Genomic DNA, 15,430 nt, shown 5'->3' on the forward strand with positions numbered 1-15,430 from the left:
TATCCCCCAGATTTTAGCTTGTTGCTTCCCACAGAGTAGGAGTTTGATGATACCTGTATACCCGCCTAGACCACAATATCTCCGGAAGGCTAGGAAATGCGAGCTGAATCAGCAGACACCATCGAGCCTGGAAATACTGAAGTAAGGAGGGATTAACGGAAAGGAAAAAAAGGATGTGAAAATAGCTAACCCTGAGTTTCTTCCTCTCTGGTTCCCATTTCTAGAGACCTTTAGAGCTTACAGAGTGCTTTTCAGAGAAATTCACATTGATTAATCCATCGGACCCTTGATTTCTGGTTAGTAGCCTTTTACAGAAAAAGAAATTGAGGCTGAGAGAGAGCTGAAAAGACTTGTCCCAGGTCTCATAGTTCATGTGGGGCAAAGCTGGGATTGGAGCCCCTGTGCTTTGACCTCCCCTTCAATGCTCTTTCTGCTCTGCCAGGATATGCAAACTGAGCACCTAGCCCAAGGGAGGGGGGAGGGAAGACTCACTTAATGTCTATTGATGATGCTTTTCTGGTAGGATGGTGACAGCTAGGATTATAGTCATTCTGGGCTGGTTCCTGAGGCAAGAAAAGTCAAGAGATCATTTATTAGTCTTAATGTTATAAATTTGCTCTAATAAGGCAAGTAGTAATCTTTTGACAAGGTAGGATCCACATCTTGGGCTGATCTCCACTCATAAAGCCTCTGAGAGTGGGGGTGCACACAAAAGGAAGACCCTGAGAAAAGAGCTAAGAGCTGCTGAAGGACTTGTGTTCAAATCTGATCTTAGCTGTGTGACCCTGGCCAAGTCACTTATCCCCCATTGCCTCGCCCTTACCACTCTTCTGCCTTGGAACCAATACACAGTATTAATTCTGACAGAAGGTGAGGTTAAAAAAAATGGCAGATGGCCTGTGAAAGAGGCAGATGCTATGAGTTTTCAGGGACACAGGTTGTGAGCAGAGCAGCACTTGGGAACTGTTTTATTACACGAACTCTTTTGTTTCCTCTCAGTATAGGGGAAGAGCACCTGGGTGATTTAGTAGAATGCTGGACCCACCGCAGGAAGACCTAGCAAATTCTGGCCACAAACACTTACTATGTGACCCTGGGCAAGTCACTTAACTGGTTTCCTCAATTGTAAAATGGAGATGATGATGATGCTAGCACTTAACCTCTCAGGGTTGTTGTGAAGATCAAATGAGATATTTGTAAAGCACTTAGCATATCCTGGCACCTATTAGGTGCTTTATAAAGGCTTATTTTTTTTTAAAGCTGGGAGAGGAGAGGGCTAAACAATAAAACTGGCATTCTTAAAACTCTGATTTGAGGGTGGCCAGAGTCTGAGAAAGGCACAGCTATGTGATAGTTGTTTGATTCTATCTATCTATCTATCTATCTATCTATCTATCTATCTATCTATCTATCTATCTATCAATCTATCTATCTATCTATCTATCTATCCATCCATCTGTCCATCTATCTATCTATCTATCTATCTATCTATCTATCTATCTATCTATCTATCTATCTATCCATCCATTCATTCATCCATCCATTCATCTATCTATCTATCCATCCATCCATCTGTCCATCCATCTATCTATCTATCTATCTATCTATCTATCTATCTATCTATCTATCCATCCATTCATTCATCCATCCATTCATCTATCTATCTATCCATCCATCCATCTGTCCATCCATCTATCTATCTATCTATCTATCTATCCATCCATCTATTCATCTATCCATCCATTCATTCATCCATCCATATCTATCTATCTATCTATCCATCCATCTATCCATCCATCTGTCCATCCATCATTCATCCATCCATCCATCTATCTATCTATCTATCTATCTATCTATCTATCTATCTATCTATCTATCTATCTACAGTTGTAGATATATAAACATAGATATAATCCTCTCTACCCCAGTTAATGTAGTCACAGGATTTAGAAACAACTGATATTAGTTTAAACTAATGGTAAAATTGTCCCCTTCCCAAATGATTCTTTACTCTCTGATTGAGTCAGAAGGGAATTGATTGGTTAAGCAAAAATTACTCACAGTCTGGGAAGCTAAATAGCTAGACTCAAGGAAGTCCTTGGAGGTAAAGGTTGGGAGTAAGGTTCCTGCAGAGGGATTGAGGAGAGGATTTTCCTCTCCTCTCTCTTTCCCCATCCACTATGATATCTAATAGGTACTTGTCAAGAGGGAGAAAAATCATCTAGATGTCAGAGAATTTGTAAGTTTGAGAGAATTCAAGGAATAATTAAGGGAGCAGATACAGAGGCTAGAGAGATGGAGAAAAGTCAATTGAGGAAGGAAGCAGCTTTGAGGAATGTGACCCTCTGGAACTTAGAAGCCAAAAAGAGCCAATTGTCTGTAGTTCTGCCAGTCAAGAGTTGAATGGTAGTGGAAAGGAGCAGCTCCTAAAACCCAACTCGGCATCAACCTGCACAGTCAAGATGTTCTGTCTAAAGAAAGCTGTGTGAAGACCCCATGAAGAAAGAAAGGATTTCGAGGCTCTGCAATAGGAGTTGTGAGTTGCTTTTGTCATACACATATACTATAATTGTGCCTCATTTGCCACTGTCTTCTATGCCCACTTTTTCCATGGATGCTATAACTATTTGTGGGAGAGCACATTGCATTTTCATGAAGGGAATGCTGTTGTAGTTCCTGTTTTTACTATAACATTACAGTAAATGCCTTTGCTAAAAAAGAGCTAATCGTGTCCAACTGGCTAATTACTAATGGGAAAGAGACCTGTTGGGATTCATGAATTATAGAGTTTTAGAAGTATAAACCCAACGGGTTACATCTAGAACCCTGAGGTAGTCACCCTACTGAGGAACCAATTTGAAAACCCATGAGTCCAAGGTTGGGCAGAGTATCCCAGAGGAGATTTTATATAGAGATTTTATTTATAATGACATATAATTCTGCTTCTTGTATAGTCTATTTCATTCTATCCCATTCAAGTGACTAAGATTCAATAAAATTTGGTAGATTCAGGAAAGAGGGGGGAGTTCTGTTTGAACTGAGAATTATTCTGTTGGGATAAAATTGCATTGGCTATATTCCTTAGAGCTGTGTTTCCTTGACCCTTTAGAGGTTCAGTGATGGTCTGAGAGCTAAACTAAAAATTCTTTAGTGACACTTTAAGCAGTAAATAGTTGCTTAATTATGTTATAAATATATTTTTCCTCTGTGACAAATAGCAGGTACATATTGAAGCATCACAGGTTCATTCCTGCAGTGATTTGGATTGGGGAGGAAGGGTGTGCAAAAATTATCACTGTAGTTATTATAGTAATTAATAAATATATTTAAAAGAGTATTAAGTATAGAAGATTAAATTGGGGCAACTAGGTGGATTGAGAGCCAGTCCTAGAGACTGGAGGTCCTGGGTTTCCATCTGGATTCAGACACCTCTAGTCGTGTGACCCTGGACAAGTCATTGAACCCTTAGTGCCTAGTCCTTACCATTCTTCTGCCTTGGAACCAATACAATGAAGGTAAGGGTTTAAAAATATATTAAAATACTCTGGGAATTCACAATACATTTGTTATTTTGTTGAAAGGAGTTCATGGAATGAAGAAAACATTGGGAACTATTGTCTTGACCCAAAGAGGCAAGTGCTGCTGTTCAGAAAGAAGAGAAGGTGGTGGTGGTGGTGGTTCTTCCTTCTCCATGAGGACCAAGATGACTTCCCTGGTTGGTGTCTTTTGACTGAAGCAAAAATTGAATTTAAGTGAGGCAGAGTTGCACATGGTGGTTGAGGAGGAGGAAGAGTCAGGAGAAAGACTATGTGGGAGCAGCACATCCCAAGGTAAGCACAGGCACCACGACTCTTGGCACTTTCCCAATGCTCCCTCTGTGGGAGCACATAACTGCTCTTTGGCTTGGACCTTCCTGGTGCCTGGTTCCTCACTTGGATGCTATCAGATTGGGGTATTGATGCCCCCTGGTGGTTAAAATGTTATTTCGGTCCATTGCTTGTTAATGGATAAACATTACAAAATTGAAAAAAACCACAAAAGCTTGGTTAAGTGATCTTTGATTCAAAAGGGAGGCAACTTTCAGTTGCTTGATTGCTCAGCATTGTCACAAAGTAGTTGTACTTGGTGGCAGCAAAACCTGAAGAACTGGTGGTAGGGAGGGGAACTCAGCTGGACTTTTAAATATTTAGTTGAGAATTACTTTAAACCCTCAAAAATCAGTGATAGTAAAGCTGCCATAATTCTTCATTAATATAGTATGTATGTACAATGGAAGAAGCACCTGATTTTGAGTCAGAAGACACAGGTCTAGGCCTCCTTGCAGTTTATTTTCCTCTTCTGTAAAACGGGGGTCTTGGACTATCCAGCCTCTGTAAACCTGTCCAGTTCTAGATTTTCTTCTACCTTATTCTAGTAACCTATAAGCTGCCAGAAAGGAGGACAGTAGGACCTCATTTTACATGAACTCAACACATGTGTATTCAGGTACACGTAATTGGCAAATGAAAAAAATAAGGGCAGAAAAATACATAAAGTAAACATTTTAATTACATGTTAAATCCTCACCAATTTCCCAAGTGGCATAGAGTCTCGAGGCAGTTTGCTCAATCATGCTATTCTCCATCTGAGAAGAGTTCATGTGAGTCATTACACTGTTTTGCACAACAGTAGCTCTTGCATTGGTCTTTGTCCAGAGTTTTCACTTGCAACACCACATGTCTGTATCAGAGCAGTGCTTCTCTTTGTTTCATTAACACTATTTAGTTGTTAACAATGGCTCAAAGTACAAGAGTGGTGAAGCTGGTGGCTCTTATCTAAGAAAAGTTGTAAAGTGCCCATGTACGTTTGTAGAAGAAATACTTATTAAGTAACTTATTAAGTAACAAGCAATGGAACTAAATGTCATTAACCTCAGTTTTGGACTTACAAGAAAGAAGGGTCTTGGAACATATTGGTCAAGTTGAATGAGGTCCTACCCTATGCAATATATCATTATGAGGAAGAGAGAATCTCCCCTCCTAACACAGTAACCAAAACAGCATCAGAATTTGAGAAACCTGAAATCATCTAAAGTCATTAGAATTCTTTTATTTTCATATTTGTAGATTTTTTCCAGAAATTAACATTGAAATACTTGGGGGTCTTAGAGAAATTATAGGACCTTTATATTTGAGGTTATCTTGGTCTCATGAGAATATTTTCCTATCATTAAACACATTCTTTAGCAAGTACTTCTGAGTTGAAGGTTTTGTGTCTTAAAAACTCATTTCTCCAAATCATATAGAAAAATCATTGCTAGGCATACATTTCACTCTGAATGTTTCTAAATGAGTCATGTGAATTTTTTGAATAAACAGAAAAAGACAAAAGTGGAACTGATACTAAGGAATGTCACAGCTATTCTGCATACTGGTGGTAACTGGCTATTGTGCCAAACTGCCAAAGTAATTATCTTCAAAGTGTCCTTCTTGCACCTGGATAATTTTGTTAGTCCGTTTATACTAACAGAGTATGCTTGATATTGGGTGCATTCTCCAGTGACACTGATCAATCACACCAGGAGTACCTCCTTATTTTAAAATATAGGATGCTGTAAAATAGCAGTTTTCATAGATAACAGTTCTTAAGTGATAGCATAAAGAATGTCTCTTAATTGAGCTAATTCTAAATATAAGCAAATACTCAGGAATTCCCTCCTGAAACTAAAGAAGCAATGAACTGAAAGCATTTCTTCTGTGGAGTTGTATACTGCCATATCACTTTTAATTAGAGTTAACAAAGGTAAGTTCATTGTAGACACAAATGACAGAGTGCCCTATTTACTTAAGGTGAGAATTTTGGGATTCCAAAAATACACCAGGATCCCAGTTTTATTTTTTTTTTCAAATTTCATTTGTCAAAATTTAGAAAAGGATAATGGGAAGAGAAATAGTAAACTACAGGGAGAAGTATCCATCTTGATATTATCAGCTGTAGTTTCCACAGTCGGTAATTCTACAAGTATATACAGGTCTTTCATTGACTGTCTCTGCTACTTCCAATATCTGAAGAACTCTTGTTCCTTCAATCAGCTGTCTGTAGAGGGGAAAAAATGATAAAAATCAGTTCAGCCACAAGGTCTCACCACTCACTTACTCTTCCAGGCCGTCAGTGTGCCGCCCAACTTAAGTTCAATTTAATTAGCATTGCACTGGCACCATGTGCCTGGTACTATACTAGAAACACAAAAACCAAGCCAGTCCTATCCTCCAGGTGCTTATGTGCTCTTGAGGGGACATAGCATGTCCAGAGACAAGTAAATTAAAGATATATGTATAAAGGGAATATAAAGCAATTTCTCCAGTGCAGGGCAGTACCTTAGAAGGGGAAAAGGGATAGGACCAAGAGGGCAGAGATGACCTACAGACCTGCCAGATCTCTACCAAATTACTCTCCAAACAACCATGACTATAATATTTCAAGATGAATTCTGGAGCAGTGTAACCCACAAAAAAGACAGTGTGAAATAATCTTTTTAGCCCCCAATGACTCGGAAGGCCAGCATGAAAGATCTATTACACCAGGGTAGAGGTGGAATGCAAAGCAACATTCCTTGGGCATTGCTGAACCAGCAGCAGAGGCTTCTCCAGCTCTCAGCCACGGATGCTAACAGGGTGGGGGATGGAGTATCAGAAGACTGCTCTGGAGACCACTGGGTTCCCTTTGCTGGCTCTGGGTGCAAGACTTTTGTAGTACATTCACAGATGCAGGTTGCAGTCCTGGGTTGGGGTCTCAGGGTGAGGAGGAGCACCACTAGGCACCAGCCCTTGTGACTGTAGAACAGGAAACTCTGACCACAGTTCCAAGGGTGAAAAGAGTGCTTGGGATTACTCCCAGAGCAGAGCACAACCTCTCCTTACAACACCTTGGAAGAACTAAAAACTTGTCTATCCCTAGAGCTATCTCTGAAGGCAGCTGGCACAAAGAACCTGAAGCTGGGGACAGTGTTCCTTTCACCACAGTTAGAGAGCCCAACTTTAGCAGCTTTTGTTTTTTGTTGTTTGTTTTTTTAAGTTAAAAGAAAAGAAAAAGGCTGGAAAATGAGCAAACAATAAAAAAAGAAATTCATCAAAGACAGTTATTTTGGTAACAGGGAAGACAAAAACACAAACTCGGAAGAAGCAACCAAGTCAACACAGTTGTATCCAATCCTTCAGTTGATAAATGCTGAAAGGATATGAACAGGTAGTTCTTGGACTATATTTAAGGCTCTCTGTAGTCATGCAAAAAAATGCCCTAAATCACTATTGACTGGAAAGAGGCAAATTAAAACAACTGTGAGGTACTACCACACACCTACCAAATTGGCTGTTATGACAGAAAAGGAAAATGCTTTGGAGAAGTGGAAAAATTGGCACTACTGTCCTCAGAGGGGAGTTGTGAACTGATTCAACCATTCTAGCGTATTTTGGACCCATGCCCCTTAAAGGGCTATAAAACCTTACATGCCATTTGATCTAGCAATACATTGCTAGGTTTCTTTTCCCAAAGAGATATAAAACAAAAAGAGGAAGAACCTAGAGGTATAAAAACATTAAAAGCAGCTCCTTTTGTGGGGGCAAAGAATTGGACAGTGAGGGGATGCCCGCCAATTGGAGAATGGTTAAATAAGTTATGGTAAAGGATTGTAATGGAGTGCTGTTCTGCTATAAGAAATGATGAGCAGGAGGAGCTCAGAAAAATCTGGAAGGACTTTCATGATCTGAAGCAGAATGAAGTGAGCAGAACCAGGAAATAGTTGTACACAGTGACAAGAATAAGACGAACAACTATGAATGACTTAGTTATTCTTGGCAATACAATTATCTAAAACAATTCCAAAGGACTCAAGATAAAAAAAAAAGTCCATCTGCTCCCAGAGAAAGAACTGATGGAGTCTGAATCTAGACCAAAGCAAACTTTTTTTTCACTTTCTTTCTTTCTTAATTTTTTTTTGGTTTGAGTTTCCTTACATCAAAAGATTAATATGGAAAAAATGGTTTACATAATTACCCATGCAGAATCTACATCAGATTGCTTGCCATCTCAGTGAGGGGGCAGGGAAGGAGAATTTGAGACTCAAAATTCTTTTTAAAATTTTGGAAACTTTTTACACATGAATGGGGAAATGTTAGATTAAAATTTTTTTTTAATTTAGGGAAAGGGCCAGCCAAGTGGCTTATGCCTCAGATACTTCTTAGCCATGTGATCCTGCACAAGTCACTTATCCCTGTTTGCCTCAGTTTCCTCATCTGTAAAATTATCTGGAGAAGGAAAGGCAAACCACTCCAGAATCTTTGCCAAGAAAATCCTAAATGAGGCCAGGAAGAATCAGATACAAATCACAACAATAATTTTACAAATTGCTCACTTTACGTCTATTTGCCTCAGTTTCCTCATCCGTCAAATGAGCTGGAGAAGGAAATGGCAAACCACTCCTGTGTCTTTGTCATGAAAACCCCAAATGGGGTCAGGAAGAGTCAGGCGCACCCGAAAGATCAACTTGGTAACCATGTGCAGGATGCATTGGAGAAGGGAGAGAACAGAAGCAAGGAGAACTATTAGGAGGTTATTGCAATAGTCCAGGGAAGAGGCCATCAAACTCCAAACTTGGAGAGAAGGGACTGGATGTCAGAGACGTGGGGAAGACAGGACTGACAAAACTTGGTAACTGACTCTGGGGGAGGCAAGGTGAGTCAAGGGTGTCTAGAAGAATGAATCAATGAATGAATGAATGTGCATTCAGGACCTTCTATGTGCCAGGCTCTGTATTAGGCACCAGGAATACAAATACAAAATAAAATAAAACAATCTCTAGTCTCAGGGAGCCAACATTCTTTCTTGGGATCTAGCCACATTGCTATCTCAGTTAAGAATAAATAAATACAAAATGAATAGAAGGGGGGCTGAAAGGTGCAAGAAAAGCTCTCTCTAGGTGTTGGGACGTTGCTCCCTTTGAAGGAAAAAGAGGTGTGTGCAGAACAAGGCTGAGGAGGGAGTCCCTGCCAAACCAGGAGGGAGAGATGGAATGTTTCCAGGTGAAGAACAGAGATAAAGGCAAGGCCAGTTTGTCCAGATGGCAGTGTGCAGAGAGGGAAGCAATGATGAAAGCTAGAAAGATGGGCTGGGCCCAGGTTGTAAAAGGCTTTATGTAAAGAGACCTTAATATTTTATTCTGGAGGTAATAGGGAGCTACTGGGGTTTAGTGAGTAGAAGAGTAACAGTTAAATTGGGGCATAAGGAAAATCATTTTGACAGCTGTGTGAGGGATGGATTGGAGTGGGGAGAAACTTAAGGATGAAGACTAGTGAGGAGGAACTCATTAAAAGTCTCAGCAAGAGATTTGGGGGACTGTGCTAAGATGGCAGTTTATATAATTAGGAAAAGGGGATCAGATATAAGAGATGTTAAATATGTAGAAATGGAAAGTTTTGGCAGCTGACTGGATATATGGGGGTAATCTTAACAGAAGAGATGGTCTTGACCTGTAGAATAAGAAATACCTTTTTGGAAATAGTCAATGTGTGCTTTTTTTCTCCCTTAATTATATATATATTTGGTTTTTATTTTTTAAGTTTTATTTTTCCTTAAAAAAAAGAAACAAACCTGGAAGAACAACTAGGTGGCTCAGTGGATAGACCACTAGGCCTAGAGATGGGAGGTCCTGAGTATAAAACTGACCTCAGATACTTCCTAGCTGTATGTCCCTGGGCAAGTCACTTAATCCTGTTTGCCTCACCTTTACTACTATAAATTGGTATTGAAAAGACAGAAAGTTAAGAGTTTTTTTAATTTTATTTTTATTATCATGTAAAACACTTCCATATTGGTCATTGTTATAAGTGCACACTCATATATAACCAAAGAAAGTAAGAGTTTAAAAAGAAAACCAAAACTGGGGGGTTAGCAATAATATCATTTTTTTTAAAAAGAGATAGGGTCTATGAAGTATTTAAAATGCATAGATAGAAGCAAAAGGAAATTTAGAAGGAAATAGATGAGCAGAACAGCTTTGAGTGTAATTGAATTTATTATATACTTAAAAAGAAAGACAAGTTACATCTAATAGAGATTCACAGGTTACATACAATCCCTGTCATCTGGGAATTTTTATTTTATTTGATGTTTAATTAAAAAAAATTGAAGTCCATATGAAATGGAGAATGAGAAGTTGAGCATAATGCCAGGGTTATGAACCTGGAATGCTGGAAGAATGAGGGTGGAGGAAATTTGACTGATGGGCAGGTTTGGGGGAAAAGGTAAGGAATTCCAGTTTTGACATGTTGCATTTGGGGTGTTTCTGGGACATCTGCTTTGAAATATTCAATAGTCAGTGGGTGAATTGGGACTGAAACTCAGGGGAGAGAGTAGGGTTAAATATATTGATTTGGGAATCACTTGCACAGAGAAAATAATTAAACCTATGGGAGCCGATGCAGTCATCAAGAGAATATAAAGAGAGAACAGAAGAAGACGGTGGTACCCTCAATAGGAATAGGGAATTTAGAAAAAAGGATCAACCTGAAGGAAAAGATAATGAATTCTGTTTTGGATTTGTTGAATTTGGGATGCCTATAAGACATCCAAATAGAGTGGACCTGAGCTCAATATACCTGAGACCTATTCTCTAACCAAACCCAATGGGCATTGGTCATTGGACCTCAAAATCAAAGGGATATGCATTAGCCTGACTTAAGAACCTCCAAAGAGATAAGAGGTCTTTGTTTCGAAGTTGACTTGACTGGAAGTTTCAGCATTACAAAGATTTCACCCCAATTCTAAAGTGTACCAAAAACCATCTTTTATGAAGGTCATCTGGGATGAACAGAGTTACATTTTTAGAACAGTTTAGGCTATAAAGACAAATCCTAAAAATGAGGCCAACGCCAGGTAATCAGCTGCTCATCTCCTCCTATTCCATTCCCTCAGAGGCTCCTGATAAAGGCTGGGTTGGATCGATGACTAAGAATGGGGCAGGGGGAGAAGAGAGACCCCTACCGCCATGATACCCTACTTTGTTCATGAGATGGGAGAGCAGTTACATCTCCATCATCTCTCAGTGGCTGAGCTTTCCTAAGAGAACACTTGCCCCTGGCTCTGTGGATAGGGCACTGGACCTGGAGTCAATAAGACTCAGAGATGACCTCTCACACATTTACTAGTCACAGGGCAGTGGGCTAGTCATTTCTCCTCTGTTTGCCTCAGTTTCCTCAACTGTAAAATAAGGATATTAATTAATAATATTAATAGATATAAAATAATTAAATAAGAGATTTCAGAAGCACTTTGCACTGTGCCTGGCACTTAGTAGACCTAAATAAAACCCTATTCCCTTCCCTCCCTTCTCTTGCCTGATCTTTATCATGGCACAGTGCTTACCTAGGGTCAAACCTACTGAAACGAAGTAGGATGGAACATTTTACCAACTTCTGCATTCCACCATTACCAATCATACAAGAAACTCCCGTCATCTACATGGTATTTGACCAGTAAGACTAATTTTGCGTAAAAAGGTTCCTAAGTTGATTAGTGTTTAATGTTGCTGCTCAAGGGTCCAAACCAAATTTAGGGGGCGGACCTCACTTTGGGATAAGGCAATCAGGAGAGGTTTTATGGAAGGAGAATTTTTCCTGGGAAAAACAAGGACAAAAGAGTGGGGAAAGGGTAATTCAAGTTAAATGTTACTATATACAAGGTCTATTAACTACATACATTTACAAAATCCTGGAAAATGTTGTAAAATATCCTAACAATCTATTTCAGGTCTAAACACCTTTCGGTACATCACAAATGAACTGCTTAAAATTGTTATTTAAGACATTTCAGTATTTATCATCACCTTTTGGCAAGTCGTGTTACCGGCAACCTGAGTAGTTGGAGCTCTTTATTATAAAAGTTGATGAGCTATGAGAAGAATGTCTTCACTTAACTTTACCTTCACAAAGTTCTGGATTTAGCGATGCTAATCTAAAAGTTTAGTATAGAGCATTTCACAGTAATTTAGGGTTGATTATTCACAGTGGCAGAGCAAAATATGCCTTAGATACATTACAAAGGCAGTGTTCAAATGGTTTCAATAGTTGAAAAATATATTTCTACAAGAAACTGAATTCCTTTAGAAGTCTGTTTCTTATTTTCTTTATTGATTTTTTTCAAATGTCAGTTTTCACAATATAAAGTTATCACTATTAAGGCATTAAAAATGGTTGTCACTGTCTTTTGAGCCATTGTTTTACATTTTATAATGGTAAATAGTTAAGCTTGTTATACATACCCAAAAGCTACATATTTTCGATCCAGGTAAGGAGCTTTCTGTAGCGTGATATAGAATTGTGACCCATTGGTATGCCGCCCCTGGTTGGCCATACCAAGAATTCCTCTTTTATCGTGGAGCACTGCATAGTTCTCATCTGGGAAAGATCAGAAGATCATATAAATGATGCTTTTTAAAAATTTTATTTAGAATATTTTTCCATGGTTACATGATTCATGTTCTCTCCCTCCCCTCTTCCCACCCCCTTCCTGGAGCTGACAAGCAAATCCACTGGGGTATTCATGTGTTATCATCGATACCTATTTCCATATTAAAATGATGCTTTTTAGTTAATTCCCTCCATTGTCTTAATTGGTAACAACATATAAGGAACAAAAAGAACACTGATTATATATTCTCATTTGTAAGGGTTTATGAGTATAGTGCCAAATTTTTATCATTTGATATGGAAATATCCAAACCTTTTCAAAAATAGATGTAAGGTCTCATTAATTCTACTGTTTTTGTTATCATAAGGTGAAGTGTTAATGGTAAATAAGATAGGTTTGCTCATAAAATTGATAGTGAGAGTCAGGGAGGTGGCTCAGAGGATTAAGAGCCAGGCCTAGAGATGTCCTGGGTTCCAATCTGGTCTCAGACACTTCCTAGCTGTGTGACCCTGGGCAAGTCACTTAACCTCCATTGCCTAACCCTTACCACTCTTTTGCCTTAGAACCAATACACAGTATTCATTCTAGGACAGAAGGTAAGGGTTTTAAAAAATTTATAATTTATTCATATAATTTGTAAATTATATAAATATATAACTTTTATGTTATATTATTATATATTATTTTGTTTTATTATTATACATTATATATTGTTATATATAGTATATTATATATTAATATATAAATTATATATTATTATGTTAATTTTTAATAGTGAAAAAAGAAAAATTTAACCTACTTAAGAATGAAGGTCAACCATTAAATACAACCAGTCAACCTGCCTATTAAACATGATTCTTATCTCTGAAAGAATTTACAAGCTAAGCCAAGATTTATCATTGGTCCATCTTTCCCCTTGTCTCTGCCTACTGCGTTTTTATACATAGTTTAAAGAAATACGACTTCATTTCCTTGGAGAATGTTTTATAATTCATATGTTTTTTACGAATCAAACTCTCCTTCCATTCCGTTAGAAAAAACCCAAACCAAACCAAAAGTCTTTTAGGGATTGCCCAACCATCATTCTTCTAAGAATGTAGTTTGATCCTAAACATTTCTGGTAATAAATCAACTAATTGTGTTGGTTTAGGTATTCCCTCCATTTATGATAATGTTTATAAAGTAACAATGACCAAAAAAATCCCCCCAATTTGGTGGTTAGTCTTTGGGCAGAGCCTCTTGGAACTTAGCTAAGCTAGTTTTCCAAGCGTGGGTCTGTTCTTGGACCCATTACTCAGAAACCGTTTCAGATTGGAGGAGGCCTGACATAACCTGTCCTTCATGGTTTAGCCTCTAAGAATCCAAACCACAATGAGTTAGGAGGGTAGGACTTAAGCTGAGAAGGCTTAATTTTAGTGGTTTTTTCAAGAGATCTTTTTTATAATGGTCATAACATCATGGCCAGGCTGCTGAAGCTAGCATGTTGCATCTGTCACATGTCTGTGTTTGACACATATCCCTGCCGGTAAGTAATTGCCTCTGTGCAAAGCAGTCAGGCAGTCTGAAATGGGGGAGGGGGGCTTCCAGATAAACCCAAACTGGGGCCTGGCAGAAGATGGGGGCTGGAAGAAAATAGAGATGTCATAGAGAAGGCTAAGGGTCAGAAATGGGTAAATGGGAAGTGAAGATAAGACCTAGATAGAAATAAAACAGTTCCAGGCTCTGTTAAAAGAGGAAGATGAAAAACTGCAATTATAAATTAAAATGCTTACAAAGTGGGTGAAAGCTAAAAATTTGGGTCAAGAGCAAGTGGGGTAAGTTGTCTATACATGATTTAATTTGTTTATTTTAAAGTGAAAAATAGTATGCATTGATCTGCATTCTGGAGTTTTGCTGGAGATGAATAGCATTCTTTGTTAGAAGTCCTACAGAATTGTCCTGGATCATTCATTGTATTGCTGAGAATAGTTGGGCCTTTCACGGTTAATAATTCTCTAGTATTGCTGTTACCGTGTCCAACGGTCTCCTGGGTTTGCTTACTTCACTCTGCATCTGTTCATGAATGTCTTTCCAACTTTTTCTGAAGTCATCCTGCTCATCATTTCTTGTAGCATAATAATGATATACACAATTTCTTCAGCCATTCCCCAATTGACGGATGTCTTCTTACTTTTCAATGTTTTGCCATCACAAAAAGAGCTGCTATAATAGGTCCCCCCCCCCCCCCCGCATTTAAAAAAATCTCTTTGGGATTCTGTATACAATTTTAGGATGTAAAATTTAGATTCAAAAAGATGATCTAACTTGTGAAAAATGTAAAGTAGATGAAACTAACTTTTGAAAAAAATAATGAAAATGAAACAAACTACAAAAGGACATCAAGTTTCTTGGTGGTGATAAAGTATTTTCTCAATGAAAAGTAAATTGGGAGAAGTATTAAGGAGGGTTTTTTACTGGATTGGAACCAATCACCATGGTATTCTTTAATCATGAAGAAGTTTAAAGCATAAGTAAGCATCTATATCCCCCCTCTCCATCTCGTTCATAATTACTAATGAAACTAATTTTTTTTTGGTGTGCTCAATCAGGGATTATTTGGGAGATGATTGCTGATTTGTCGAGTAAGAATATCCAATGAAAATATGAGAAAGGAACAGTTAGGCTTTCATAAGCAATTATCCTCACCGGACTACACTTTTATCATGACAAAATTAACTGAAAAATACAGATAAATAAGATCTCATCCTGATTATTTTGTTGATTTACAAACATTTTATTACAAAAATTTATTTTGTTGATTACAAAAGCGCATATGGAACTTCCAGGTAAACATGGCTGCAATCTAGATGCAACTCGCTTCCCCTCCCCAGCACCGAACGAAATAGACTACTTCAAAAGAGCATTAAAAATCACCTTTGGAAGAATGGAGGGACTCCCCAGTACCCCACAGAAACGAAGGTACCTGGGGTTTGAACATTTCCACACTATA

The 15,430-nt window shown here is 38.3% G+C and overlaps 1 protein-coding gene across 2 annotated transcripts in view; it reads right to left on the reverse strand.

Annotated features, from left to right (window-relative positions):
• Window positions 1-5,063: 5,063 nt before the first annotated feature.
• PPIL6 (peptidylprolyl isomerase like 6) overlaps window positions 5,064-15,430 on the reverse strand; it is a 79,810-nt gene continuing 69,443 nt past the window's right edge. For both annotated transcript variants that reach the window (XM_007484426.3, XM_001378895.4), the window contains 2 exons: window positions 12,293-12,428; window positions 5,064-6,075 (listed from right to left, as the gene is read on the reverse strand). In XM_007484426.3, coding sequence (XP_007484488.1) covers window positions 5,967-6,075; window positions 12,293-12,428 — 245 coding nt within the window. In that variant the 3' untranslated portion in view covers window positions 5,064-5,966. The remainder of the gene's footprint in view (window positions 6,076-12,292; window positions 12,429-15,430) is intronic.

The sequence above is a fragment of the Monodelphis domestica genome, chromosome 2 (genome assembly GCF_027887165.1).
Source record: "Monodelphis domestica isolate mMonDom1 chromosome 2, mMonDom1.pri, whole genome shotgun sequence".
Taxonomy (NCBI): Eukaryota; Metazoa; Chordata; class Mammalia; order Didelphimorphia; family Didelphidae; genus Monodelphis; species Monodelphis domestica.